Raw genomic sequence first — 27,933 nt, forward strand, 5'->3', positions numbered from 1 at the left:
CACTGGGTTGCAGAGGTAGAAGAATCAGGCTTTGACACAGACAGCATCTCTTCTGTCTTCACTCATGAGCTCATCGGCTACCAAAGACAAGCAGCTAGAATGAGGAGTGAAATGGTGCAATGATGATAACATGGAGCAGAACTTGCAGGGAAAGTTTCCAGGTTTGAATCTGGCCATCTTCAAGCAGTTTATCAGCGAGCAGGATATTTTTACACATTTAGTATTTTTACATGTTATTCTCCGCTTTTTATTTGTATGGTTCTTAAAGTATCTGTTTTCAATTAATTTCAGTTCCTGACTTGATCTGAAATTTTAATAGACAGGGACTGAAGATGAGCTTTTTTTTACCTGTTATGTGAGGAAATTATAACACTCATTTCCACAGACTGTATATAAAGGATGGATGGATGCTTGCTGGTCTGAAATTGGTATCTAATGCAAAAGTACCTAAAACCTACATTCTTTTTAATTGCAACGGGGGGGGGTGACTGCTGTGGCGCCATAAAGACTTTGACTGTTTTTTAAAAATGGCTGTTTGGATCCACTGAGCTCAATAGAAACCTTCCCAACGAGTTTGCAACTTCACTCACTTTTTCTAAAATGCTCAGATCAAAACCTTTGAAAATGGGCAAACAAGCCAGTAATATCACAATGGTTAGTCAATCCTTTATATACAGTCGGTGGTCAGTTCAGCTAATATTTACGACTAACATTTAAAATTATGCCAAGAATTATTATATTTGTTTTACATTATTTATAGTACAAAACTATAAAGTTGTTAAATAAAATGAGGACCAAGAATTGAACCCTGTGGAGCGCCAACAGATTTCCCTTCAGTAAAATAATGTAAATCAGTTTAGTATGTGTTCTCTTTGTTACTTTATCAATCCAACTTTATTTTGTGATTTTCTACATGAAATTCAGTACTACTTTATTATCATTGTGCTGATAGAAAACTAAAACTACTTTTTAAATGTCAAAAATCTTTCTGATAAAAGAAAGAAGTTGGGAGGATGCAGACATCTACTCTGGATCAACACTGAGGCATAATCAAAACAGAAACGCCTGTTTTTCTCCCTTGTAAGGGCAGGGTGTTCTTCTGTCTTTGAGTAAACAGTACAGAAGGGGGTGGTCTGTTGCTCTTTCCACATCACCCTCACTCTTATGGCCACAAGGAGAACAATGGCTGCTCTGTTGGTTTGGCTGTTCAGCGTCGGAGCTTTCTTCTTGTCCTCGAATGCACAGGAACTCCCTGAAACGTATAGGAAAGGAGTAGATCTGGCCTTAGCGAAGCTCCACTCTCTCGCTGGAATCCAAGATCATTATGTCTTCTTAAGAAGTGTCTCAAAGTCGGACTATGAGGTACTGAACAGCAAATCCAGTTTTATTGCTCAATTTTTATCATTTATTTTGTAAGACCTGGTTATTAGTTTATGGTTTATGGTGTATTTGGATTAAAATCATCAGGAAATGTGCTATAAGCAACAAAGAATATGATGCTTTCATGAACTAAAACTCATCTGGGTTGCTTTGCTTCTTTCTTCTCAGATGGGTTTTGATGTAAGCTTCTTCTATCACCACTTCTACCTTAAAGCCACCACTTGTGAAAAAGGGACCACTGACTCCTCAGCGTGTGAGCCTAGAAACGACAGAGTAAGTTTTTGGCAAGTTACTCGGCTCAGGACTGTGGAATGTGAGGATAATGGCCTGCCCTAACTTGTCTATGCTGTTTTGCTCTTCTGCATTCATGCAGCCGCTGATGGACTGTGCAGTCTGCTACAAAATGCACAGAGGAGAAATCGAACCAGAGCCCAAACCGTATATTCACTGCCTCCGTAAACCGGCCATCACACAAGTCAGTATCTCCTGCTTTACCTTTAATACAGTCTCTCCCAAAGTTCTAACTGTGGCCTGTCATAAGTGATGAAACCGCACTGCAATGATAAACATGTTTATCTTTACTTGGTTATGAATGGCAGGCAATGACAGCAGGCAGACTGGAGCACTGCAATACACTGGGATACAGCAGCGGGTCAACAGTTCTTCTGGGATCAACAGGCAAAGAGTGAAAGTTTTGTTAGAAAACATGCAGCATTTAGTGTCTTTGCTTCTGAAAATATCTAAAAAACTACAATCAGACAGGTAAATTCTTGTCAGTCTGCACTTAACCTTTCTGTAGTTTGGTAGATGTACGTATGATGTTTGCATCTTGTCTTTTGAAATGTTATTAAACTACTATTATATATTTTATTATTCACTCTGAGAGGCATTCATCATGTGAGGAACATATTTCATTCAAATGCAACCTTCCTAGCTCCCTTGCTAAGTAAATGTATGCATTGTTTTTATATTCTAATAAACTTTGAATCCAAAATTTTATCTGCTTTACTTCTATCTGATTATTTTTTAACTCTCTGAAAATGGGGGGGGGACTGTGTATAAAAATGGCTCTAATTCATAAACAGGTAATATAAAACTTTTATTAGAGCCTCTGAATTAAAGCTAGAAGTCTGTCCTTTGATCACATCTTACTTTTATTATTTTTAAAACCCACTGTGGTGGTAACAAAAGGCAAAACTATAAATATAAATAAATGCATAAATAAATTATTCTGTCAGAACAGTGACGATTATTTCACTTTTTTCCACTCTATTGATCTGATGACATGTATTTAATCTTCTGAACTGTTCAACTAGTCATTATTCTTGATGTTAAAGTTTTGCATTTAAAACAGAGGATATTGGCAAGTTATTAAACCAGTACTTCTCAATCTTTTTAGCCCACGAGCCTTTGAAAGGTCCCTCAGTGGGGCCTCTTGTCACATGGTGTCATTTGTGGTCCAGAAAAGTTACTGGATAAAAGCAATCTAATCCCCATAAAATGTTTATAAACATTTGTTACTTCTCTCCTTTACTATATTATTATGAAGCCTCTTTGGGAACTCTGATCTATGTAGTATATACGGCTACAACAGTGTAATACCTGTGCATTTACTTTTTCTTTGGTTTAAGTAGAATGAAATGAGTTTTCTTTGCTGTGATAATTTGCTGCAATGTGTGTGACTAACAAATGTTTATGAGTTGTGGTTTCATTGAAATGAAGTTGTTACGTAAGCATCCCCAGGTGTTATGTAACCCCATCCCTGCAGAGAATGTTTCTGCTCCTAGAGCATAAAAGCTGAAGATGGTCGTCTTTAAATGTATCATTAGATTGTCAATGAGCTAATCCACAGCTTTAATCACACTTTAGATCGTATTCTGGATAAGTTAGTTATTGTAAGAACAAATTCTTATTATGACATTGACCATGTTTTCCATCTGAAAGTTTTAGTCTGTGGCCTCCTGGGTATTACAGGAAACTGGGGGATATAAACAGTGAGTGCAGCTGGTCTGTTGTTGATAGGTATGTTTAGTTTCACTTGTCATTCCTAAAGCCATAAAAGGACTTGTTTTGAACGCGGGTCTTTATTCTCCAAGCTGCCCTGCTCTCCTCCCAGACTCAGAGAAACATGGCTGCCGGCTTGCTGCTTTTGGTTTGTGCAGTTGCTGTGCTGTACTCCACCAAAGCTCAGGATTCTTACAATGGTCTGCCTGAAATCTACAAGAAAGGAGTGGATCTGGCAATAAAACAGCTCAGCACCCTCGATAAGGTCCAAAACCATTATCGCTTTTTGAGAACTGTGGAGAAGTTAGAACAGGAGGTAAGCATCATTTAGATTTGGCTGTCGACTCTTTTGAAAACTCTTGACCAGAATCAGTGTTATCAGTGTTTTTGCTTAACATTCTGTATAAAAACATCAGTATCAGATCTGTAATAGGGTGAGATAGCCTTGCTGATTGCAGCAACAGTCTTCTAAAGCTCTGCTGAAGAACATAAATGTTTCTAGCTAAAACTTAAAAGACAACATTGAATTATGTTAATAAAGAGAACAATACTTTAAATTCTGCTTTCAGTGCTTTCAGCCGCAGTTCTCTGTGGCTCCGGAGAATTCAGGTTCAAACTTGTTTTCCCATCTCTATTGGATTATGTGAACTTTGAAACTTAAAACATTCACAAGCATTTAGATTTATGTGCAGAAAAACAAAACAGTTACAGTCTGCTCAAAAAATTAAAGGAACACTTTGAAAATGCAACAAATCTGAATGGGGCAAAAATCATGTTGGATTTTTAGACTGATATCAGGGGTATGAGTGGTGTACATGTGGCTGCATGTGTAAGGTAAGATGCAGGGTGCTTTGGGGGCCAAACAGACTAAACAAAACCAACAAAGAGTGTACAGATGTGAGACTGAGAGAGTAAGAAAGATAACTGAACTGCAGCAGATTTCATCCCCGGCTCCCCAGATCTGCTGATGACTTCAGCTGAGTATTGTTGCCAAGAAGACAGTGATGTTTGCTACGTATCTACAGACACTCATAATTACGCAGGGGCTCATACAGTAAACATGTATCTGTTTATCTGTTGATGCACGCCAAGGGGCACAGCTGCAGTGGATTTAGTAAGCCTGAAACATACTAAAGCTAAAGTGTTTCCTATTACTGTAGTCTTCTTGCTTGTTTACCACTTTCTCAGACTGTTTTTGCAATTTGGCCCATAATTGTTGCCTTCCTGTACATGACCTCTGCAGTGCTTTGCGTGAGCTGACTACTACAGAAAAATCAGCGATGAAACCTGCTAGGTTTTAGTCCATGTTGCAATTGCACCTCATAAAATTTACCTCTATTTCTTTCAGGATGTATTTCGTGTGAAATACTTGTTCCATCACGTTCACCTGAGACCCACCAAGTGTCCGAAAGGAACAACTGAGACTGACCCTCAGAGATGCCCCTTCAGGAATGATCGAGTGAGCGAATGCTAACATTAAAAAAAAAAAGTAGTTTATTGCCTATCAGAACTAAAGCTCTTTATGTTGTCATTGCTCCACAGCCTCTGATGGATTGTGCAATTTGCTTCAAAGCATTTGAAGACCAGATACAAGATGAACCCAATCCATATGTTCACTGTATCCAGAGACCGAGACTCACAGAGGTAATTTTACTCATGTGTTTAAAAAAATTCTTTTTTTTTTCTTACATTTTATACTTTTTGCTGCATAAACCTTTTTTTTTTTTTTTTGCTGTTGATGGCTCAAAAACCTAGATTAGATCTGGATGGTCTGTGGTGTCTGTTTAGTTTTCTGAGTGTGAATAATCACCAGACATCTTTTTGTGTTCTATCTTTATTCAGGAGATGAAGCAAGCCAGGCTGCAGCACTACAGAGAGATGATCTACCACACGGGCTCTCCTACACTTTTGTCTCGTACTAGCGGCTAATAAGATCCTAATTGCAGCACAAATATATCCACAAAACTATAAAGGCAATCTTTAATTACCTTAGTTAAGAGGTTGCATGTATACTCATCTGTAGTGTCACTTTTTTAATATTCACTTACTCACTTGTGATAAACACGTGAAAGGAGGCTTCTTCTTTTAAACTAAATGTATTCCATGTGTTACATGAAATAAAAAGAGTAAAACAGCATTGTGTGTGCAATAAGTCACCCCTCTGTTGCATTACCCAACAACAATGCATGACTGTGTTGTTTATATTTGTTGGAAATTCAGATTCTTTACAGGCCAAATTTTATTTTCAAACAAGCAACAAGAAAGATAATTGCAGCAAAGGTAATTGCTGCAAATGTGCTTCAGCAGAATATTAAGCAAAGGCTGAGAGTACATAAGGTACATATTAGTACATACATTTGCAAAAATTTACATGCAAACTTTTTTCACTTTGTCATTTTTTTGTGTGGAATTTTGAAGTGGAAAATGTGTTCAATCCATTTTGGAATAACGCTGTAAAATGTGGAACAAGTGACGCACTGTGAATGTTTTCTGGATGCACTATACATGGATCAACGTTTGTTAAGTGTTCATAAGGCCTATGTTTGACTCTGAAATCTTCACGAGTTTTCATTTCATGGAAATAAAATATTTAAATGACCATCCCATTTGCTTTCCTGGCCCAAATACAACTGTTTTTTGGTGCAGGTGACAACAAAGAGCCATCCAATGAAGTCGAAACAAAAAAAATTTGTACTAATTACTGCTAAACTTTATATCCTGTCCTGGTGCCAAAAGCTTGTCACCACATGTTGGGCTTGTTTCCAGGATCTGGATTAGTGAAGCAGGACTTAATTGTAATAATGCATTAGGATGTAGTCTAACTTCTCATTTGACAACCGTGGTCTTCTGTGATATTACCCACTGAGTGTGTTTTAATCTCCTATAATAGAACTTGGTTTGCACTCAGTGCTTGGTTTTCCCTGCTCTTCTCACGCATTTGGAGAAATATGGCTGCTGGCTTGCTGTTTTTGGTTTGTGCTGCGGCTGTGCTGTATTCTGCTGAAGCTTGGCGGCCTTACAATGGGCTGCCTGAAATCTACAAAAAAGGAGTCAATCTGGTACGGCAAGAGCTCACCACTCATTCTAAGATCCGACACCGTTATCAGTTTTTGAAAAGTGTGGACAAGTTAGAAACTGAGGTAAGCATCTTTTTGGTTTGGATGTTTGCTCTTTCACCAACTCTTCCCCTTTTTCTTTTATTTTCTAATGAAACCTGTAGCTGCCTCACTGATGGGGTGTGATAACCTTACCGACTGTGTCAACAGTCTCCTAAAGGTCTGCATAAGAACAGAAACAGCTAAAATTTAAAAGACAAATGTTAAATCCTAATGTTAAAGAGAGAGAAAAACACTTGAAATGTTGGTTTCAGGTAACACCGATTTGACGCACTTTCCTCTCTCTCTTCCTCTCTCCTTTTTTTTTTTGCCAAATAGCAGCTGTACAGAAAAAGGTTTGATAAAACTGAAACTGTTGACAGTTTATGTTTAGATAATGAGGTGCAAAGACTGGAGTGCTATTTAACAGACTGATGTTTCCACACAGCTGTTCATTAGAATCAAAACTGATGTGTATTTGGTGAAAACTTGCAGGATTTCACGTTTCTTCCTGCAGATAATGAATGAGTTGCACAGCCACGACAGCATAATTAGACATTAAAGTTAAGAATAGCCAAAGGTGGCAAAAGTAGAGACATTCTTTGCTTAAGTAAAAATACAGAAAAAAATACTCCAGTAAAAGATTAAATACTGAATCAACTTCTTTACTAAAGTAAAAGTGAAAAGGTCCAGGCTCCGAAATGCACTCAAAGTAAAAAAGTAAATATCTATTTTGTGTTGCCTACATTGTAGAGGGAGAATTTGACTCTACATCTAAACAGGAATGAGTACAATAAGGGGTTAAAGTGGGATTCAGCAAGTGGGGGAAACCTAAAACTGGCTGTAGGGGCTCAGTGTGAGGAAAACCAATAATTTCTTAGTGTACAGACTGTGATCAGCTGACCTGCTGCTCTTTGTGGATTTACACAGCTGAGTTCAACAAGATATAAGCTTGATGAGCTATCTTCGCTGACTGCCATTTCCCACTTTAATACTGTTACTGTAGTATACTGTATATTGTCTTTATACTATAGACAGTGTTCAGTTGTTATTAAGGTGGAATTAAATGAATTAGTCTCTGAATCATTTGATGTAGTCGGACACTGACCACGAGCATCACAGCCTCTGTGCACCGGTCAAAATCACTGTTCTATATTTTGAGTTCACCACGGTGATATATTTTGGAATTTGGCCCTTGACTGTTTGTCTTCCTCTGCGTGATCTCTGCACATGAAGATTCATTTGGACTTTTATTCTCCCTCCTGGCATCCTGCACTTGGGTCCTCTTTCCAGAAACGGTCTCATATTTTAGGAGGTGGAGCCATATGGAGGCCACAGCCCCTGCAGATTAAAGTGTGACCACCACAAACAACCAAAGAAAAGCCCTGTAGGCTGTTAGTGGGCTGTGGGCATAGACCTGGAGTTACGTTGAGTAACAGTTTTTTTCTGGCAGATTTCTTTGTGGAACTTTTTCTCTGTGGTTGCATGAATTTGAATGTGTTTACCTTATAAAAACATTTCATTAATTTAAGCATTAATGTAAGCATGCATCCATTCTCTGGGTTGGACTCCTTTTTGCCTTCAGATGTGCTTTAAAACTTCATGGCATAGATTCAACAAGTTGCTTGAAACATTCCTCAGATATAGTGGTCCGTATTGCAGTGATGCGTCGACCACAAAATCCCAGTACACGAGTAGTTTCTTAAATAGACCAGCCTGTCTGGCACCAACAATCATGCCATGTTCAGTGTCGCTTAATTCCCCTGTCTTCTTTCTGATGCTCAATTTGAACTTTGGCAGGTTTGCTTGACCATGTCTACCTGCCCAAATCCATTGACTTGCTGCTTTTCTTTCAGAGTGGATTTGACGGGAAATACATCTACCACCACTTTCTCCTGAAACCCACCATTGCTCCACAGCTTCTGATGGATTGTGTCATTTGCTACAAAGCAATAGCAAACCAGATAAAAGGCAAACCCGAGCCATACGTTCATTGCATCCAGAGACAGAGACTCACAGAGGTATTATTGCTCAAATGTAAATGTTTAAAAAGTGTCTTACATTTTATGTTCTTCTCCTACATTAATTTCCTAGATATTTGACCTGTTATCAAAAAAATGTTGCAATAAGTCAATCTTTTTGTCTCAAACTGCTCTTCTGATGGCCCCCAAACCATTGAGCCTGGTGAAATGGCTTCATCGGTTTGGAATAAAGTTGGATCTCTTTGTTTAGTTTCCTTTGTGTGAATAACCAAATGTGTTTATGTGTTCTTTCTTGATTCAGGAGATGAAGAAAACCAGGTTGGGTCACTACAGAAACATGATCTACTACAGTGGCGCTCCTACACTTTTCGCTTTGACTGCCAACTAAAAATAAATTCCTCATTGCAGCACAAATATATGGGTTTTTTTAGCTGTAAGAAAATATTTTAGTTACTAAGTTACCTTAGTTAAGTGGTTGCTTGCATACTCAACTGTAGTGTCACTTTGATTGCTACTATTTACTTACTAATGATAAATGTGTTGAAGATAATGATAATTGTATGCTTTCTCTACTACACAATGAAAAGAAAATCAGATGTGTGTGTTATTTACGAGACAGGGGAAGCTAATCTGAACATGAACGAGTGACTATCTAAATAAAACAGGACATAAGACACAGAGCAAGATGTGAAAATGTGATACAGGGAACAGACATGGAGACATGACTGACACAAAAGAATGAAAAACAGAGAGATGATCAAGGGAACAGGAAGTGATAAACACAGGGACCAGGACTTGAGAGGGAAACAAGAAAACAAAAGACACAGGGCACGGAAAGACCAAACAGAGAAGAGACAAACTGGGCACAAAGAGGTGACTAACATAATCAAACAGGAACCAACAGCTAACTCAGAGGTATTAGGAAATACTAAACTCAAGACGAATTCATAGCTAGAACATGAAAATCTCTTGATTCCAAAGAGATGAATAATAAGTCCAGAGCAAACTCAAAACATTGGGTCAGCGACCAACAATGCATTAGTGTCTGCAAGATTTCCATGATGAGACCAAAATCCTTGTCATGGATAGCTGCCCTGGTTTGCACTGGTTTGGTGTTTAACTAATTAAGACTGCAGATACTGTAATAACAATAAATCCCAGTAAATCAGATTCCATAATAACTCAAATACTAACCCAGGTCAGGCTACCATTTCACTTACCTAAGCTGATCTGGCTCATGGCTGAATCCTGAAAGTTTTCACTTTTTAACATCATGCCATTATTTCAGCAATTAGGTAGAACAGAACAGTAAAATATATTTTTTTAGAAAAAAGGTAAAAAACTGTCATGGTCCTGAGTCTGTGGACTCAGTGGTTTTGGTTTTAATTATTATTATCTTATGTTTCGGGTTAATTCTTAAGATTTTCTTGTTCTTAGGGTTTGGCTTCTCTTTTGAGCTCCGGTGTTCGATCCCTGTTCCCATGTCTGATGTCTTAGTGTTAAGCTCATGTCTGGGTGTAACTGTTATATTTCCTATTTTACTTTGATGGTTCCTTTCCTGTGTGTAGCTGTGTCTGGTTTTCCTTGCCCTTGTCTCTTCAGCTCTGATTCCCCCCGTCTCCCATTCCCTGATTGCTCCTGTGAATATTTAAGCCCTGTGTTTTCCTCTGCTTGTGACTGGTCCATCTGTGTTACCTCTGCGTGTTATCCTGCATATCTTTCTGCATTTTCTTCTGCGATTCATGGTTTCAGGTTTGTTTCTTTAGTTTTTGCCAGTTTAGGTTTATATTAGTTTCTGTCCTTCCCATCTTCGCTCAGTCTGTATTCTCACCATTTTGAAAATAAAGCTTACTCACATCAAAGCTAGTGCCTGCATTTGAGCCCTTCGTTCACCACTCTGCCACCGCAGCTGTGACAAAAACTGGAAAACCCCCCCCCCCCAATTCTTTTACTTTAATTGCAAATACTAAGTGCTAATTTAACGAGGTTTAGCAGCAAAAACTTGAAGTAATCATCTTTGGTTTGACTTTATCAGCCTCTGACATCATTGTGGAGGAATTTTGGCCCTGTCTTCTTTACAGTGTTGCTTTGGGTCATTGAGGTTTTGTCATAAAACGGCTGTGTGCAGGCAGGAAAAGGACCCAAACCCAAATCTCGGACCCTTCAGCAGAGACAGGCAGCTGGAAGGGCGCTCCAGAATCCCTAGCTGATGTGGCATGAGGCTGGGCAGGCTCTTCGGGCCCTCCAGCTGACGTGGCACGAGTCTGGAGAGGTTCTCCTGAACCCCCAGTGAATGAGAAAGGTTGCTGGAGGGGCTCTTCTGGGCCTCCAGCAGGAACAGGCGGCGGCGTGGGAGCCACAGAGTGCTGAGCAGGTGACTGAGCAGCAATATTCCCTCTAATCTTTCATGTGTCTGAGCGAACACACAAACTCCCTGAGCGATCCCTTGGACCACTGTGAGCAACATTGGACGTGTGCACTGTGGTCATGCCAGCATCGAATCCATCCAAGTTACATGGTTTATTAAAATAATCAAATTACAGCATTTACATTTATGTTAGACTTTTAATTAAGTGCTTTAGCCCACTTACAATGAAAATGTAAAAAAATCTTGTTCATGACCTGTGTAGTATTTTAACACTATTGGAAGTAAAAATAACTTGAACTCCAATTTTGAAAAAACTTTTTTTTAAAAAAAAATAAAGCTCTGACTTATTATGAGTCTGTGGTCTGGGAGAGAGTCCAGTAACTCTCTGTTTGCAAAATACAGTAAATAATGACCAATGTTGGGCAATTAATTATATAGTTACTTCTTAAAAAAGTTACTGAGTTATGCAAACAACAAAGTTTTTTGCAGCGGTTTACCTAAAAATGCAGCCAATGTGTTTTTTTTTAAATAAACATTTCAAACTATTTACAGAACAGTAAGGCCGTGATTGACAACGTGGTCAACAAGTGTTGCCCTAATTTCATTAGGAATCGGCCTATGTATTTGGCGTCTTCTCCCTCTTCCCCTGTTTTGTCCCCACCGCATCCTCACCCCTCTTCCACGATGCTGACCTTCCATTTCTGTGTCACAGAATCGTAGAAATGGTACACACTATGTCCTGCTCGGTTCATATATGCTTGCCAATTGAGGGTTCATGGGATTGATTGATGAGTGACTGTGAACAAGTGGCTTATCATTGATTACAACTGATACTTCACACACCTCCTCGTCAGTGAAAGCTGAAGTTCAGCATTTAAAAACTAATTCACCAATTTTGTATGCAATGATTGAAGACTATTAGTTTTATTGGGAACGACTATTCAGCATCTAAAAGTATAGTTCATTTTGACTGACATGACATAAGCGAATGATAATGTTGTCGACGGCAGAGAATTGTATGAAAGCAACTGATACATGTCCATGAGCATTTACAATTTGTTCAGAGGAAGGAGAAATTGCTACTATGATGTGCACAAATGACTAAATGTTGTGGAGGTTGCACTAATGGCTTTGAGAATTTTCATTCTGATCTGAGAAAAGCACCAAAGCGACTGAGAAAAACTGTAAAAACACAGAGAATATTTAATCCGTGAACTTGTTAAACCAGTGTTTCCCAACCTTTTTGGTCCATCAACCCTTGAAAGGTCTCTCAGTTAGATCTCTTGTCACATGATTTCTACTGTGGCCCAAAGAGGTTACTGGAGAAAAATAATGTAAAAATAATGTAATCCCCACAAAATGCTTACAAACTGCTGCTTTTTTTTCTCCTTAACTGTATTATCATGAAACCTTTTAAGGAACTATATTTATAAAGTGTGTAAAACTGGCTCTGCTACACTAACAAGGACATTTTTCTGTAATACCTGTGCATTCACTTTTTTTTTTTTTTTGATTTAAGCAGAATTTTAAGTACTTTTCTTTGGAGTACTGAGCCTTTGATTTCTTTTGCCACCAATGTCCAACAAGGATCATCATGTTTTGAAGCCACCACAAGGCCTGTTTTGTGTTCTGCTGGCAGAAATAAAGGTTTTATTTTTTTGTTGGTAAAAACAAAGAGCCATCTAATGAAATGAAAATAAAACTTTTCATCTAATTACTGCTAACCTTTAGATTTGTCCTGGTGCTAAAAGCTTGGCACCACATGCTTAGCTTGTTTCCAGGATCTGAATCAGTGAACCATGGCTTGATTGTAATAATCTAAGTCCTCTTTTGGCACTGAGCATGTTTTCTGTTGGAAAGTTTTAAGCTATGACCTCCTGAGTGTTACAGGAAAGCGGGTGGGATATTAAGTAAATAGTGAGTACGGCTGCTGGTCTGTCAATGATCAATGTTTTTAGTTTCACTTGTGATTCCCAGAGCCATAATAGGACTTGTTTTGAACTCGGGTCTTTATTCTCTAAGCTGCTCTCCTCCCAGACTCAGAGAAAAATGGCTGCTGGCTTGCTGCTTTTGGTTTGTGCAGTTGCTGTGCTGTACTCTGCTGAAGCTCAGGATTCTTACAATGGTCTGCCTGAAATCTACAAGAAAGGAGTGGATCTGGCAATGCAACAGCTCAGCACCCACGCTAGGGTCCAACAGCATTATCGCTTTCTGAAAACTGTGGGGAAGTTAGAAACTGAGGTAAGCATCTTTTAGCTTTAGCTCTTTTACAAGCTCTTCGGATTTTTTTGTTTCATAATGACACCCACTTTGAAAACATGTAGCGTCACTGATGGGGTGAGATAAAGACCACACTCTCCCAAATGTGTGCAGGATATTTTCAGCTTAAATTTAAAAGACAAACATTGAATTGTAATCTTAAAAAGAGAAAAAAACCCAAAAGTCTGCTTTCAGTTAACACTGACTTGGCACACTTTTCCTCTCTCTTTCTCCGGGGAATTCTGGCTCATACTTGTTTTCCTATCTGTACGCAAGATGTTAAATGTCACGGAGGAAAATGTTTCCAGCAGAGAAAAAAACAGGATGAGGTGTGTCTCTGTGAGAATGTACACATTAAAGACTGCTTTCACTCCTTTCTTTTTCAAATATAAGGCCTTACAGAGGAGGTTTAGCTAAAACTGAAAGTGTTGAATGTGAAACTTTCAAACACTGGAGCCTTTCACAGTCTGCATACCAAAGTGTCCTTGTGCAAGATACAGAAACCCAGAGTTGCCCTATAAAGGATTCATTGTGGTGTGAATGTGTATGAATGTTAGAAAGAGGTATAGAAAAAAACATGCTTTTTTGAATAGGTATTGTTGTATAGAGTGCTCTGAGTGCTCAAATAGAGTAAAAAAGCACAATATAAGAAACAGCCCATTTACCATTTACAATCAAAAAAGATGTATATCTGGTAAAAAGTTGTAGGATTTCACATCAGGATGTACATGTGGGGACATGTGAATGGTGAGATGCAGGGTGCTGTGGGGAGAGAGCGAGGCAGATAACTGAACTGCAGCTGGTTTTATCTCAGATCTGCTGATTACTTCAGCTGAGTATTGCTACTGTACCTGCACGTATACTGAAGAACAGAGAGATATTTGGTGGATATCTCCACACACTCATAATAAAGCTCTGGCTGTCACCAGCGGAAGTGCAATTTATCTGGTGATGTACTTTCAAGCCAAGAGGCTCAGCTGCAGTGGATTATCTGCTATTTCAGGCAAATATGTTCTTTATTCTCCAAACGTTGATGAAAATGAGCTTGTGCATAATAACCTGCAATAAACAGAAAATAAAATCAGTAGTTAGGTGTTGTCAGTTGCTTTAAATTACCCATATGCTACTATTTAGTACGCCAGTTTTCCATTTCACTTGTGTTTATAACACTCATCACGTCTTCCTCGTAGTCCTTGGTTCCCTTATGTTCCCTTTGGCCTACTTACTTGTTTATCAGTTTGCTGTTTTTGGAATTTAGTCCTTGATTGTTTGCCTTGTTCTGCATGACCTCTGCGCATGAAGATTTATTTGGACTTTTATTCTGCCTCCTGGCATCCTGACATGTGTCCTCTTTCCAGAAACTGTCTCATAGTTTAGGAGGTGGAGCGAAGTGGAGGCCACAGCCCCTGCAGATTAAAGTCTGACCATCACAAACAACCAAAGAAAAGCTCTGAAGCCTGTTAGTGGGCTGTGCGCACTGAACTGGAATTACATCAAGAAACTACATTTCTAACAGATTTCTCTGTGGAACCTTTTCTCTGTGGCTGCTGTTCCCACACAAACACATTAAAGATTCAGTTTATTGCATTTATTTTATGGGCTTTATCAGCCATTAGGGATGAGAAAGATGATAAGGATTTTGTTATCGAATCAATAATTTTGTTAGAATTATTGTTACCACTTATTGATTCTCATTGGGATGGCTCTATTTTGAGAGTCACCACAATTACTAGGCAGTATATCAAAGACATTACATTTGTGCAAATTAATTGCCTGCTGTGTAGTCGAACACAAAGCTGCAAACACAAAGCAAAAATGAAAAACAGCACACAGAGACTTTAAAATGATCAACTTTAGAAACATGAGCAGCTAGAAAAAGAGGCAGCTGACTGCTCATTGGTTTGTTACCTCTTGAAGTTCAGGGTCTGGCTGCTGGGCTGGGGTCGGCATTCAGTCAACTTTAAAATCACTCTGGGTTTTTGGCTAGCTTAACGTTAGCATCCTGTCTGGCTAGTTCAATGTTAGCATGCTGTGTGCAGATACTTGCAAAGAGCTGAAGTTGTCCTAGCAGTATAATGCAGCTGTTTCTGTCCAAGGTGCAGTTTCCACTTAACCATCGTGCTTTCGACCTTTTCAATCCATCAATTCTCTTCCATTTATCCTTATCAGGGTTGCGGGGTTTCCAAGCTAGCATAGGGCAAGAGGAAGGTTGCCAGCCTGATGTAGGGCTAATACTGAAAGACAAACAAAACAACCCAACGACATTAACTTGGGCAATTTAGAGTCACCCAAACCCACTAACTGCATGTCTTTAAACAGTGGGAGAAAGCAAGAGTACCCGCAGAGAACCCACGCAGACATGGGGAGAATATGCAAAGTCCACACAGTGCTTTGTTCTTTTGATACAAGACAGGATGGATCCATGCTCTCATCTAAATGTTGAGGTTGCAGGATAGTTTCAAAGTATCAAACAACGTGTTTGTAGCTCCCCATAAAATTATCCTATGTTCTCTTACAGGGTGGATTTGGTATGAGGTACTTCTACCACCACTTCCACCTGAAACCCACCAGGTGTCCGAAACGAACAACTGAGACTGACCCTCAGAGATGCCCCTACAGGAATGATCGAGTGAGCAAATGTGTTTTTAAAAAAGGAGTGTTAACTTTACCGTCTATCGAAGCATCAGCACCACTGTTATGCTCTTCATGTTGTCATTGCTCCACAGCCTCTGATGGATTGTGCAGTTTGCTACAAAACATCAGGAGAACAGATAGAAGCCCAACCCAACCCATACGTTCACTGTATCCAGAAACCGAGATTCACAGAGGTAGTATTACTCATGTGTAATAAGAACATTTTGGGTTGTTGTCCTTTTCTATGTTTTTGCTTTTGATGTTCTTCTGCTCTCTATTTTACTTTTAAAACTCTGGACATTTTTTAGCTTTCCGTGTAGCTTTCTATGTGTGAATAATATTCACACATTCATCTTTTTGTGTTCTTTCTTGATTCAGGAGATGAAGAAAGCCAGGGAGGATCACTACAAAAAAATGGTCTACCACAGTGGCGCTCCTACACTTTTGGCTGTGAAAGCATAGATTTCGCATTGCAGCTCAAATATATCCAGAAAGCTATAAGGAAATAAATCTGTAGTAACCATTAGTTAACTGGTTAAATGCATACTCCACTTTAATTTTTATCATTCACTCACTCATTTGTGATAAACGTGTGAAAGAAGTGTTTTTTTCTTGTTGAACTCATTGCATTCCATGTGTGACATATAATAAAAAGAGGACAAACAGCTGTGTGTGTAATAAATTACCCAACCGTTGCATTACCCAGGAAACGTAACAATGCATTTCTGTGTTGTTTAAATTTGTTAGAAATCCAGATTCTTTACAGGCCAAATTCCTCATCATAGAAACATGCCCACTAACAAAAAGACTGTCTCATCTAATAACCACTTTTCTGCAGGGCTTCTAAGGAACACAGCAACGTTAAGCTGGTTAAGACTGCAGATGTCACTGTAATAATACGTACAAGTAAATTTAATTCTACAATAACCTAAATACTATTTCACGTAATTAACATGATTTTTAAATTTGGCTCAAAGTTGAATCCTAAAAGCTTTAAAGGCTGTTTGAAAACCTTGAAGATTGTTTTTTTTTCTTCACCTTTTAATATCCTGGTAAATAAAAATGTAAAAAGGTAAGAATGACAACCAGGTTTTTTTCCGTTAAACTGCACAGATTACTTGTATTTTTTAATGTTATAGTCTTAAGAGAAAAGAGTGAGAAGACAGAAATGGAAATTCTTAACGTAGGTAACTCAAAGTACTACTTAAAATTACTCAAAGCACAGGGCTACCTAGAAAAGGATTTGCCCTTACAGGAGAAAACTTGTTGAAGAGGTATTTCGTAAAGTCCCTGAAGGCATGACCTTGAATGCTGCATGCTGTATAATCACACTTTTCTATACAAAGATGTTGACTGATTTGCCAAGATGGAAAGGTCAGAACGATTAAAGTATAGTCTGTCAAATTTTAAATGTCAGACGAACAAAGGCGTAAAAAGGAGGGCTTATTGCCCCTTTCTCAGCCCCCTTTTCACTTTTTGTCACCGCCCTCATCTGTGGTATATAAAAATGTCAATTTTACCTCTCACACATCACCTCTCTGAATTTGCTGAACTCTCACTGGTCGAAGACATTCAAGCCTGTAAGTATACTTTAAAATAAACTCATTCTGTTAAATATCTGCAAATGAACAGAAGTTTGCAATTGTTATCAAGTTTTTGGATAAAAATGAATGTAAGAAGAACAGGTTTCATTGATGTGCACAAATAAAATTCTGACTTTGTTGTGTGTTGCAGGATCATGAGCAGGAACTTCTTGTCCAAAAATGATGAGCTCCGGAGGGGAGACTACCTGGTGTCCAACAACAAGCAGTACAAAGCTGTATTTCAGGTGACTACTTCAAATTTTCTCAGTTCAGAAGCTCATAAAAGCCTTGTTTTCCAGTCATGCGTGCTGACAGTTATCTAATGTGTGATTTCTTTGTGGTTGCAGGGTGATGGCAATTTTGTCATCTATGGCTGGAAGCCTTTGTGGACTTCAGACACTGAAGGATCAGACGCCGTCCGTCTGTGCATGCAGGCTGACTGCAACCTGGTCATGTACAACAAGTGTGACACGCCTAAGTGGCACACAAACTCTGCCAACTCTGCCAAACCTGACTGCAACATGTGCCGTCTTCAACTGACCGATGACGGCAAACTGGTGGTGAACAGAGAGTGCGAAGAAATCTGGAGCTCTGAAAAGTCCAAAGGCATGAAGTGATGCTTGTGTGCGACCATCCTTTGACATAAACCTTCAGCGATGCTGTTAAAGCAACATATACCAGCGCATAAACAAGCCGTTCCTTTTTCTTTCTGGTTAGCTTTGCAAGATTCTGAATCTTAGCTCTGAATGTGCATTTTTTCTCTGTAAAGCACAAAGTATTGTAACCAAGTGGCAAAAAATAAAAATAAAATGAAAGGTATTTGACCAGCCTCTTGTTCCCTGTGTTTACATTCATGCCATTAAACAGATTTTCTTAAGTATTAATAAATAATAAAACTTTGAGGTATGTAGCTGATATCAAAACTAACACAGATTTTGTAGATGACTCTGGCCTGCATTGAATATTAAACATTCTTTCATTTTTCTTTCTTTTTCCCTGAATTAAGTATCTTCATGTTGTCGAGACCTAATAGCAACTGATATTTTTCCTTGGCCCAGTTCTTTTTTCAGTTTATATACTCTCCTTTGGCTCAGTTTACAAAACGAATACAGTACCTCATTTCATCTGTGGCTCCAAAACTGTAGACAAGCTGTTGCTTCACATCAGGACATTCCCACCTTTAGACTCTTTAACCTGTTTGAAACACATGTTTTCCTTTGTTAAAGTAAGTACTAATGCCACAAAGACTGGCTGTGAGCAGTGCAGAAATAACTACTTTGAGCTTTTATTTTAATTGGAGGTACGGAGTGCATAGTAATCATCTTCAGTCTCTTACATTATTGTGTGGGAATTTTGGCACCACTCTTGTTCACAATGTGGCTTCAGTCCATTGAGGTTTGAGGACATTTGTTAATGTAACACTCTCTTAAGCTTCCACTACAGCATTTCAAACTTGGACTGGGCCATTGCAACACCTTCATTCTTTCATTTTCAGTCATCCTGTTGGTGTTGTTGCTGCTGTGCTTGGGATCATTTTCACATGTGACAGTAGCAGGGGTGCAGGGGGGTAGTAGTTTAGCTATCAGACATCACATTTGAATCTAGAGTAATTAGGCATATAGAGCTTATGGTTGAATCAATGACTGCAAGGCACCCAGGTCATGTAGGTGTAAAGCCAGCCTGCATCACCATCCCTCCACCACTGGGCAGCGCAGTTGTTATGAGGTGTTTGTGCTGATACACTGTTTGGTTTTCTCCAATAACTTTAGATGTCAGGGACCTGGGTCTGAGGGACCCAGAATCCATGAGCGACTTATATACAGTGGCTTGCAAAAGTATTCGGCCCCCTTGAACTTTCCCACATTTTGTCACAAACATGAATCAATTTTATTGGAATTCCACTTGAAAGACCAACACAAAGTGGTGTACACGTTAGAAGTGGAACAAAAATCATACATGATTCCAAACATTTTTTACAAATAAATAACTGAAAAGCAGGGCCGAATACTTTTGCAAGCCACTGTAGGTCGTAGGAGGGTAGCCAATTCCTTGTCGAGTGTTTCCAGGCACCGAGTGCAGATCTGATTTCAGTTTTAAATTCATAAACTTTAATTTTCATGCCACATTAAGCAAATATGATACACATGAAATTCAAAAAGCTGGGAGAAGAGAAAAAATGTCATGTTGGTGGGCTCCACATGGTCCAGAGGCACAAAGTGATGCTTCTGAAGTCATATATGAAACCATCTTTGCATGTAAACCGTCATGTATGGTGATAAAATGTATGTTTTTATTAAATATGTTCCATCTATTCGGGATGTTAAGGAGAACAAGTCCAGATTCAATTATGAATAAATAAACACAGAGTCAAAAACTTTTAAACAACCGTGTCTCTCACTCAGTGGAGCAGACTGATTCCTAACAAGAGGACCTGCAGTGTTGCTGGAAATGCTGAAAAGGACAAAATTTGGGTTTAAAAAAAAGAAACAGCAATAAAATGTATGTTAAGATGTTCTCTAGGCAATAAGACACTGTCCTCTAACCCATCCAAAGCATATAAGCATAAAGGTATAAAAACATGCAGGTACAGGGAGAACAGAACAACTCCACACAGAAAGGCTCCAGCCGGTGGGCGGATTCAAACCCAGGACCTTCTTTCTGTGAGCTGACAGTGATAAACGCTGCACCGCCATGTTTCAAAACACATTCATACTGTTTTATAACCTACAATTTCTAAACGCTAACAACAGTGTTGTAGTTTTCTGCAACACACAGAAACACACAAACTCAGCTGCACTAAGAAATAAACATCATGTAATCCTGAGCTGCGTTCATAGGCAGGATATTTAAGGACATTTTGTGGCTTATCCTGGGAAGCGTTTCAAAACTGCCAAGATCCATTCTTGAATATTACTCAGCTTTGAGATTTCAGGGCCTGTTGTTTCATATTTTGCATTTTTAGTGAAATTGGAAAAGTTTGCTGTATGACTGGGAGAGCTTGACCCAAATTAAGGGTTCAGAAACAGGAGGGATAAACTGAAAAGCAGCTTTATTAACTTAAACTGAGAACAAATAATCCAGATTTTCAAAAGAGCCAGCCAAACAAAGAATATTCAAACAAAACATTCTGCGAGGACGGCCAAGACAATAAGCAAACAGCAATTTTGGACTTAAATACACACAAGGCAATTAGGGAGAGAGGAAACAGCTGGGGAAAAGACACAAGTGAACAGAATCCAACAACACAACAGGACACAAAACTAAAACACCATAAAAAAAAAAAAAAGACTAAGAAGACCTTTAAGTCAAAGACTTCGTAAGATTGTAAACACTCCATCTGCATTAATCACAGACGGCGTTGTTCAAACTGCACTTTGGTGTCATTGAATTCTCTGTAAATAAAGTCTGCAACACAGTCAGCTGTGGTCACGCTATTTATTACTACATGCAGGAGAACACATCAAAACATCAGTTTCATGGTAATGAGCGTTCTGAAACAGAAGTGGTGCTCCCACTCCTTTATGCATTCCAAGGAAGAGGGAGGAAGTTACAAATTGATCATACCACACATCACGCGCCTCGCTATGAAACCTAACTGAACAATGGGTCTACTGTTTTACGCCCTTTGCGTTATCAGCACCAGTAAAGGGAGTTGTCTTCTCCAACTGCTGAGGCTGAAATAGGTTCATGTAGTTTTAGAAACTTTCACTGAACAGTCTATCGCAGTGTCACAACTAAGCATATGCACTTAAATACTTTAAATGAATATAATAGAAATTTTCTATTACATCCCACCTTTGATTATTTTATAAAATCACCAAAACAAAATTTCCAATTCAACACCATTCAGCATCAACAGCATACTCAGAGAGGTTCACTATGTGCATCATTCTAAAGTGTTAGAGGGAAAATTTTGCATGTTCATCCTCACTCTCACTAACCTCTTTTCTTCATCTAAGTCTAACATTTGTATGCAAAATGCAACCAATAAAATTGTTTTTTTTTTTTATTGCTACAACACTTTTAAACTCAGGACTTACCACCTGATGTGATCAGTGTCCCAGATAAGTGAATTTATAAGCCCATTGAAATCCGGAGAATCACACTTGATTGTTTTCAATAAGAATATTTTATAGCGCTTTAGTATCAATTTTGCAGGCCTGCTGAAAAGAGAGCTGATTATTAAATCAACAACACACAAAATATCATTCCCTGGAGGGATGACACCTGACAGGTTTGATTTAAGTGCACTGTTTAGGACATGTCCAAGCATAAAACTGCCTTTCTCTTGGAAAGAGGAAACAAACCAAAACTAGAAAAATTTGCATTTCCTGCGAAAATGCTGTGTGGATGCCTTAACGCTGAAGATGTCTGCTGAAAAAAGCTGAAAAAATTGAAAAAAAAAAAAGCAACGAATGTTGCTCTGAGCAGGATTCGAACCTGGCCCTTCTGGTACTCAAGGCAGGTTCTCATCTCACTGCGCCAACATCTTTCTGACAAAGAAGAGGTGGAGAGACTGATAATTGTGCTGAAATGAGCAGAAGAGGCTGAGAATTGTGCTGATAAGAGGTGAATAAGAAGAATTTCTGCTGAAAAGAGTTTAATCAGCAGAATTTCTGCTGAAAAGAGTTGAATGAGCAGAATTTCTGCTGAAAAGAGTTGAATGAGCAGAATTTCTGCTGAAAAGAGGTTTTTTGCTGAAAACAGCTTAAAAAGCTTGGATTTGTGCTGAAAACATCAGAAAAAACTGAAAATTGTGCTGATAAGCGGTGAAAAAGCTGAAATTTGTGTTGAAAAGAGTTAAAAAAGTTTAACTGTTAAGTGAAAGAAATGTTGCCACAACCTGGATTTGAACCCGGGCCTCCCTCTCTGAGAACGGCTGCTTATCTCACTGAGCTAAAACATGGCTCAGCCAAGCAAGCAAAACTTGTGATCACACTGATAATGTGGTCCTATTCAGCAAAATGGGCCAAAAAATGACATAAAAAGCTTAATATCTTTCGGCATCCACACAACTAACTGACAGAATCTGGGGTCTGGTGTCAACTGGCATAGTTCCACCTGCTGAATACAATAATAAATTTTTGTTAGCAGCTGCACAGTTCACACAACACTAATGTTTGCTGTCAGATGCTTACTAAACACCTCATTGTAATGTTTCATCCCAGGTTTGTACTGTTGCACTCAGTTTAGTCACACACCCAATCATTGTACTTAGCTTGTAAAATAAAAATGTTTGAGATTGCTGTCATGTATTTGACAAAGCCAGTTTGTTCCATTGAAGCAGGCGTGCGTGTATGTCTAGGTGCAAGCTTCACATACATCAGAAACAAGAAACTCCGTCTGTTAGTCTCCGCTCATTTGCAACATTCTATTCACTTGTGTTATGATCAAATGATCTTTCCCTGATCTAATAACAATCAACTAATTTATATATCAATTCTTAACCAACTAAGTTGACAGGAAAAGATGAGGTAAACTGGTTTGCAATTTTTAATCATTCCTGCATCATATTTAGATGAGGCCCACAGGCTGTCAGACACCAGTGCATGAGAGGAGTCTGCACAGGGTGTGACCTGCAATAAACAATTAAACCACCATTTTCAACTGAGCAAACACAGTGAACAGTATAACAATAGACAGCATAACTGTTTTATAAGCATTCAGTTTTAGGGAGAACAACATTTTTGGCTCCTCCCTGACTTGCCAGTCACACGTTCTGTTACAATTGCGCACAAGTCTGCCCAGGTCTTCCCACCTGCAGTCAGTAGACCCAGTAAGGGAAATGTGTGGGGTGAATGCATCCATACAACTATTTTGTTCTTCAGTGAGTGAAATCACAAGCACAGCAAATGTAAAGCTTCAAAATAAATATTTCACAGTTAGTTTATCATTTTCAACTCTGTGTCTGTGAAGGTGCTAAGTCATCCAGGTCATCGTAGTCACTCCCTAATTTATAGCCAAAGTATTCACTCATTGTGTCTTTATTGTTTTGCTAGCCTAGCTTAGCTCGTAGCTGACTCGCTAGCACCATGGCCTCTTCACCTGTCCCTCCTGCACTTTTCTGCTCATTGTGTCAGATGTTTAGTTACTCCTCGGCCTCCATTAGTAAATAGTAAATGATACTTGTAACAAATGTAGCATATTTGCAGCTCTGGAGGCCAGGATTACTGAATTGGAGACTCTGATTCGCATCCTTTATTCACCTGTAGCTTGCCAGGCCCTTATACGCAGTGAAGCCGAAGATAGCGTAGGCCTCAGTAGCTGTTCCCCGGCAGACCCCAAGCAGCTGGGGAAAGAGGGTGACAGTGAGGAGGAAGCATAGTCCTAAACAGAAGCCCCAGGTACACCACCAACCTGTTCATGTGTCTAACCGTTTTTCCCCACTCGACGACACACCCGCCGGGGGTCAAACTCTGGTAATTGGTGATTCTGTTCTCAGACATGTGAAGCTAGAGACACCGGCAACCATAGTCAATTGTCTTCCAGGGGCCAGAGCAGGCGACATTGAAGGAAATTTAAAACTGCTGGCTAACGGTAAACGTAAATTCAGTAAAAAAGCAGCTTTATTAACTTAAACTGAGAACAAATAATCCAGATTTTCAAAAGAGCCAGCCAAACAAAGAATCCAACATCTACGAATCTTCAAACAAAACATTCTGCGAGGACGGACAAGACAACAAGCAGACAGCAATTTTGGACTTAAATACACAGAAGGCAATTAGGGAGAGAAGAAACAGCTGGGGAAAAGACACAAGTGAACAGAATCCAACAACCCAACAGGACACAAAACTAAACAAACACCCTAAAAAAACAAAACAAAACAAAAAAAACAGGACTAAGACATATGAACTTGACAGAACTAAACAGGACAGACAGAAAGGGACACAAGGTAATGAGCGTTCTGAAACAGAAGTGGTGCTCCCACTCCTTTATGCATTCCAAGGAAGAGGGAGGAAGTTACAAATTGATCATACCACACATCACGCGCCTCGCTATGAAACCTAACTGAACAATGGGTCTACTGTTTTACGCCCTTTGCGTTATCAGCACCAGTAAAGGGAGTTGTCTTCTCCAACTGCTGAGGCTGAAATAGGTTCATGTAGTTTTAGAAACTTTCACTGAAGTCTATCGCAGTGTCACAACTAAGCATATGCATATGCACTTAAATACTTTAAAGCAGGCGACATTGAAGGAAATTTAAAACTGCTGGCTAAGGGTAAACGTAAATTCAGTAAAATCATAATTCACGTTGGCAGTAATGACACCCGGTTGCGCCAATTGGAGGTCACTAAAATCAATATTGAATCGGTGTGCAACTTTGCCAAAACAATGTCGGACTCTGTAGTTTTCTCTGGTCCCTCCCCAATCAGACCAGGAGTGACATGTTTAGCCGCATGTTCTCCTTAAATTGGTGGCTGTCTGAGTGGTGTCCCAGAAACGATGTGGGCTTCATAGATAATTGGCAAACCTTCTGGAGGAAACCTGGTCTTGTTAGGAGAGACGGCATCCATCCCACTTTGGATGGAGCTGCTCTCATTTCTAGAAACATGGACAAATTTATTAAACCCCCCAAAATATGACTATCCAGAGTTGGGACCAGGAAGCAGAGTTGCAGCCTTACACACCTCTCTGCAGCTTCTCTCCTCCTGCTACCCCCCCAAAAACCTATCTCAATAGAGACTGTGTCAGCTCCCAAAAAGACAAAAAACAAACTAAAAACCAGCAACAAACAACTTAAACATAAACAATCACAAAGAAAGAACAATACAGTATCAGCGGCAGCATCAGTGGCAGTAATTTTTCACACCAGCCTATTAATCAACCAAAGACCAAGACAGACTTTTAATTCATTTGAAAGCCTGATGCTTAGCCTTGTTCACCCCAGCTGTAAAACTCAGAAACCAGTCTTACTTGTTATCATCTATTGTCCACCTGGGCCTTACACAGAGTTTCTGTCTGTGTAAGGCAGAAACTCAGACTTTCTGTCTCAGACTTTTTATCTGATTTAGTTCTCAGCTCAGATAAAATAATTATTGTGGGTGATTTTAACATCCATGTAGATGCTAAAAATGACAGCCTCAACATGGCATTTAATCTGTTATTAGACTCAATTGGCTTCTCTCAAACTGTAAAAGAACCCACCCACCACTTTAATCACACTCTAGATCTTGTTTTATCATGTGGCATAGAAACTGAACATTTAACAGTGTTTCCTGAAAACCCTCTCCTGTCTGATCATTTCCTGATAACATTTACATTTACGATAATTGATTACACAGCGGTGGAGAACAGACTTCATTACAGTAGATGTCTTTCTGAAAGCGCTTTAACTACGTTTAAGAATACGTACGACTCTGGATACTGTAGCTCCGGTGAGAACTAAGGTCTCTAATCAGAAGTACCTGACTCCGTGGTATAATTCTCAAACACGTACCCTAAAGCAGATGACTCGTAAGCTGGAGAGGAAATGGCGTGTCACAAATTTAGAAGATCATCTTTTAGCCTGGAGAAATAGTTTGCTGCTTTATAAGAAAGCCCTCTGCAAAGCCAGAACATCTTACTATTCATCACTGATTGAAGAAAATAAGAACAACCCCAGGTTTCTCTTCAGCACTGTAGCCAGGCTGACAAAAAGTCAGAGCTCTTTTGAGCCAACAATCGTTAACTAGTAATGACTTCATGAACTTCTTCACAAATAAAATTGTAATTAGAGAAAATAAATTACTCAAAATCATCTCACAGATGTAATATTATCTACAGGTACTTTCAGTACCCTTGATATTCATTTAGACACTTTTTCTCCAATTGATCTTTCTGAGTTAACTTCAATAATTACTTCCTCCAAACCATCAACGTGTCTTTTAGACCCCATTCCTACAAAACTGCTCAAAGAAGTCCTGCCATTAATGAATGCTTCGATCTTAAATATGATCAACCTATCTCTAATAATCGGCTATGTACCACAGGCCTTCAAGCTAGCTGTAGTTAAACCTTTACTTAAAAAGCCATCTCTAGACCCAGCAGTCTTAGCTAATTATAGGCCAATCTCCAACCTTCCTGTCATATCAAAAATCCTTGAAAGAGTAGTTGTCAAACAGCTAACAGATCATCTGCAGAGGAATGGCTTATCTGAAGAGTTTCAGTCAGGTTTCAGAGCTCATCACAGCACAGAAACAGCTTTAGTGAAGGTTACAAATGATCTTCTTATGGCCTCTGACAGTGGACTCATCTCTGTGCTTGTCCTGCTAGACCTCAGTGCAGCGTTCGATACTGTTGACCATAATATCCTATTAGAGCAATTAGAACATGCTGTAGGTATTACAGGTACTGCACTGCAGTGGTTTGTATCATATCTATCTAATAGACTCCAATTTGTACATGTAAATGGAGAGTCCTCTTCACACACTAAGGTCAATTATGGAGTTCCACAGGGTTCAGTGCTGGGTGCTAGCATACATTTTCACTGCTATGCTGATGACACCCAACGCTATCTATGCATGAAGCCAGATAACACACCAATTAGTTAAACTGCAGGAATGTCTTAAAAGACATAAAGACCTGGATGGCTGCTAACTTTCTGCTTCTTAATTCAGATAAAACTGAGGTTATTGTAATAAACCCTGAAAATCTTAGAAATATGGTATCTAACCAGATTCTTACTCTGAATGGCATTACCTTGGCCTCCAGTAACGCTGTGAGGAGCCTTGGAGACATTTTTGACCAAGACATGTCCTTCAATGCGCATATTAAACAAATATGTAAGACTGCGTTCTTCCATTTGCGCAACATCTCTAGTGTGACGCTGCAGCAAGAGTGCTGACAAGGACTAGAAAGAGAGAGCATATTTCTCCTGTTTTGGCTTCCCTTCATTGGCTTCCTGTTAAATCCATAATTGAATTCAAAATCCTGCTCCTCACATACAAGGTCTTAAATAATCAGTCCCCATCTTATCTTAATGACCTTGTAGTACCATATCACCCTATTAGAGCACTTCGCTCTCGCTCTGCAGGCCAACTTGTTGTTGTTTACTTGAGTATTTAAAAGTAGGATGGGAGGGAGAGCCTTCAGTTTTCAGGCCCCTCTTCTGTGGAACCAGCTTCCAGTTTGGATTTGGGAGACAGACACTATCTGTACTTTTAAGATTAGGCTTAAAAAATTCCTTTTTGCTAAAGCATATAGTTAGGGCTGGACCAGGTGACCCTGAATCCTCCCTTAGTTATGCTGCAATAGATGTAGGCTGCCGGGGATTCCCATGATGCATTGAGTTTTTCCTTTCCAGTCACCTTCCTCACTCACTATGTGTTAATAGACCTCTCTGCATTGAATCATATCTGTTATTAATCTCTGTCTCTCTTCCACAGCATGTCTTTATCCTGTCTTCCTTCTCTCACCCCAACTGGTCGCCCCTCCCTGAGCCTGGTTCTGCTGGTTCTTCCTGTTAAAAGGGAGTTTTTCCTTCCCACTGTCGCCAAAATTCTTGCCCATAGGGGGTCATGATTGTTGGGTTTTTCTCTGTATGTATTATTGTAGGGTCTACCTACAATATAAAGCGCCTTGAGATGACTGTTGTTGTGATTTAGCGCTATATAAATAAAATTGAATTGAATTAAGGAATTAAGGAAAAG

The 27,933-nt window shown here is 39.2% G+C and overlaps 5 protein-coding genes and 1 long non-coding RNA gene across 6 annotated transcripts; 5 read left to right on the forward strand and 1 right to left on the reverse strand.

Moving 5' to 3' along the window:
* The first annotated feature begins 989 nt into the window (after window positions 1–989).
* On the forward strand, window positions 990–2,379 carry LOC145431123 (uncharacterized). Its single transcript, XM_080306532.1, has 4 exons — window positions 990–1,362; window positions 1,549–1,653; window positions 1,754–1,855; window positions 1,980–2,379. The coding sequence occupies exons 1-4, from the start codon at window positions 1,165–1,167 to the stop codon at window positions 2,067–2,069; spliced, it is 495 nt and encodes a 164-aa protein (XP_080162658.1). The 5' UTR covers window positions 990–1,164; the 3' UTR covers window positions 2,070–2,379.
* A 982-nt stretch (window positions 2,380–3,361) lies between these two features.
* LOC145431122 (uncharacterized) lies at window positions 3,362–5,521 on the forward strand. The gene is made up of 4 exons (XM_080306531.1): window positions 3,362–3,700; window positions 4,733–4,843; window positions 4,927–5,028; window positions 5,227–5,521. The coding sequence occupies exons 1-4, from the start codon at window positions 3,509–3,511 to the stop codon at window positions 5,311–5,313; spliced, it is 492 nt and encodes a 163-aa protein (XP_080162657.1). The 5' UTR covers window positions 3,362–3,508; the 3' UTR covers window positions 5,314–5,521.
* A 620-nt stretch (window positions 5,522–6,141) lies between these two features.
* Window positions 6,142–10,323, forward strand: LOC145431124 (uncharacterized). Its single transcript, XM_080306533.1, has 3 exons — window positions 6,142–6,524; window positions 8,336–8,500; window positions 8,763–10,323. Exons 1-3 carry the CDS (start codon window positions 6,333–6,335, stop codon window positions 8,847–8,849), a joined length of 444 nt encoding a protein of 147 aa, XP_080162659.1. The 5' UTR covers window positions 6,142–6,332; the 3' UTR covers window positions 8,850–10,323.
* A 2,321-nt stretch (window positions 10,324–12,644) lies between these two features.
* On the forward strand, window positions 12,645–16,387 carry LOC145431125 (uncharacterized). The gene is made up of 4 exons (XM_080306534.1): window positions 12,645–13,070; window positions 15,607–15,717; window positions 15,815–15,916; window positions 16,101–16,387. Exons 1-4 carry the CDS (start codon window positions 12,771–12,773, stop codon window positions 16,182–16,184), a joined length of 597 nt encoding a protein of 198 aa, XP_080162660.1. The 5' UTR covers window positions 12,645–12,770; the 3' UTR covers window positions 16,185–16,387.
* Window positions 13,655–15,135, reverse strand: LOC145431126 (uncharacterized). The gene is made up of 3 exons (XR_013911473.1): window positions 14,997–15,135; window positions 14,315–14,494; window positions 13,655–14,147 (listed from the first exon to the last, which is right to left on the reverse strand). It is a non-coding gene; the product is annotated as an uncharacterized LOC145431126 (long non-coding RNA).
* Window positions 16,388–17,044: 657 nt separating the features above from the next.
* LOC145419221 (B-type lectin plumieribetin-like) lies at window positions 17,045–18,132 on the forward strand. The gene is made up of 3 exons (XM_026180715.2): window positions 17,045–17,302; window positions 17,457–17,550; window positions 17,653–18,132. The coding sequence occupies exons 2-3, from the start codon at window positions 17,461–17,463 to the stop codon at window positions 17,920–17,922; spliced, it is 360 nt and encodes a 119-aa protein (XP_026036500.2). The 5' UTR covers window positions 17,045–17,302; window positions 17,457–17,460; the 3' UTR covers window positions 17,923–18,132.
* The last annotated feature ends 9,801 nt before the right edge of the window (window positions 18,133–27,933 follow it).

This window comes from Astatotilapia calliptera, chromosome 9, assembly GCF_964374335.1.
Source record: "Astatotilapia calliptera chromosome 9, fAstCal68.1, whole genome shotgun sequence".
NCBI lineage: Eukaryota > Metazoa > Chordata > Actinopteri > Cichliformes > Cichlidae > Astatotilapia > Astatotilapia calliptera.

What these genes read in the sequence shown, in the direction of transcription:
- LOC145431123 (XM_080306532.1), top strand. Translation starts at nt 1,165, where the DNA reads ATGGCCACAAGGAGAACAATGGCTGCTCTGTTGGTTTGGCTGTTCAGC. An exon ending in TCTCAAAGTCGGACTATGAG is followed by an intron (nt 1,363 to 1,548) that starts GTACTGAACAGC and finishes CTTTCTTCTCAG; the next exon opens with ATGGGTTTTGATGTAAGCTT. An exon ending in GTGAGCCTAGAAACGACAGA is followed by an intron (nt 1,654 to 1,753) that starts GTAAGTTTTTGG and finishes GCATTCATGCAG; the next exon opens with CCGCTGATGGACTGTGCAGT.
- LOC145431122 (XM_080306531.1), top strand. Translation starts at nt 3,509, where the DNA reads ATGGCTGCCGGCTTGCTGCTTTTGGTTTGTGCAGTTGCTGTGCTGTAC. An exon ending in TGGAGAAGTTAGAACAGGAG is followed by an intron (nt 3,701 to 4,732) that starts GTAAGCATCATT and finishes TATTTCTTTCAG; the next exon opens with GATGTATTTCGTGTGAAATA. An exon ending in AGAGACCGAGACTCACAGAG is followed by an intron (nt 5,029 to 5,226) that starts GTAATTTTACTC and finishes ATCTTTATTCAG; the next exon opens with GAGATGAAGCAAGCCAGGCT.
- LOC145431124 (XM_080306533.1), top strand. Translation starts at nt 6,333, where the DNA reads ATGGCTGCTGGCTTGCTGTTTTTGGTTTGTGCTGCGGCTGTGCTGTAT. An exon ending in TGGACAAGTTAGAAACTGAG is followed by an intron (nt 6,525 to 8,335) that starts GTAAGCATCTTT and finishes CTTTTCTTTCAG; the next exon opens with AGTGGATTTGACGGGAAATA. An exon ending in AGAGACAGAGACTCACAGAG is followed by an intron (nt 8,501 to 8,762) that starts GTATTATTGCTC and finishes TTCTTGATTCAG; the next exon opens with GAGATGAAGAAAACCAGGTT.
- LOC145431125 (XM_080306534.1), top strand. Translation starts at nt 12,771, where the DNA reads ATGATCAATGTTTTTAGTTTCACTTGTGATTCCCAGAGCCATAATAGG. An exon ending in GCCCCTACAGGAATGATCGA is followed by an intron (nt 15,718 to 15,814) that starts GTGAGCAAATGT and finishes ATTGCTCCACAG; the next exon opens with CCTCTGATGGATTGTGCAGT. An exon ending in AGAAACCGAGATTCACAGAG is followed by an intron (nt 15,917 to 16,100) that starts GTAGTATTACTC and finishes TTCTTGATTCAG; the next exon opens with GAGATGAAGAAAGCCAGGGA.
- LOC145419221 (XM_026180715.2), top strand. Translation starts at nt 17,461, where the DNA reads ATGAGCAGGAACTTCTTGTCCAAAAATGATGAGCTCCGGAGGGGAGAC. An exon ending in AGTACAAAGCTGTATTTCAG is followed by an intron (nt 17,551 to 17,652) that starts GTGACTACTTCA and finishes TTGTGGTTGCAG; the next exon opens with GGTGATGGCAATTTTGTCAT.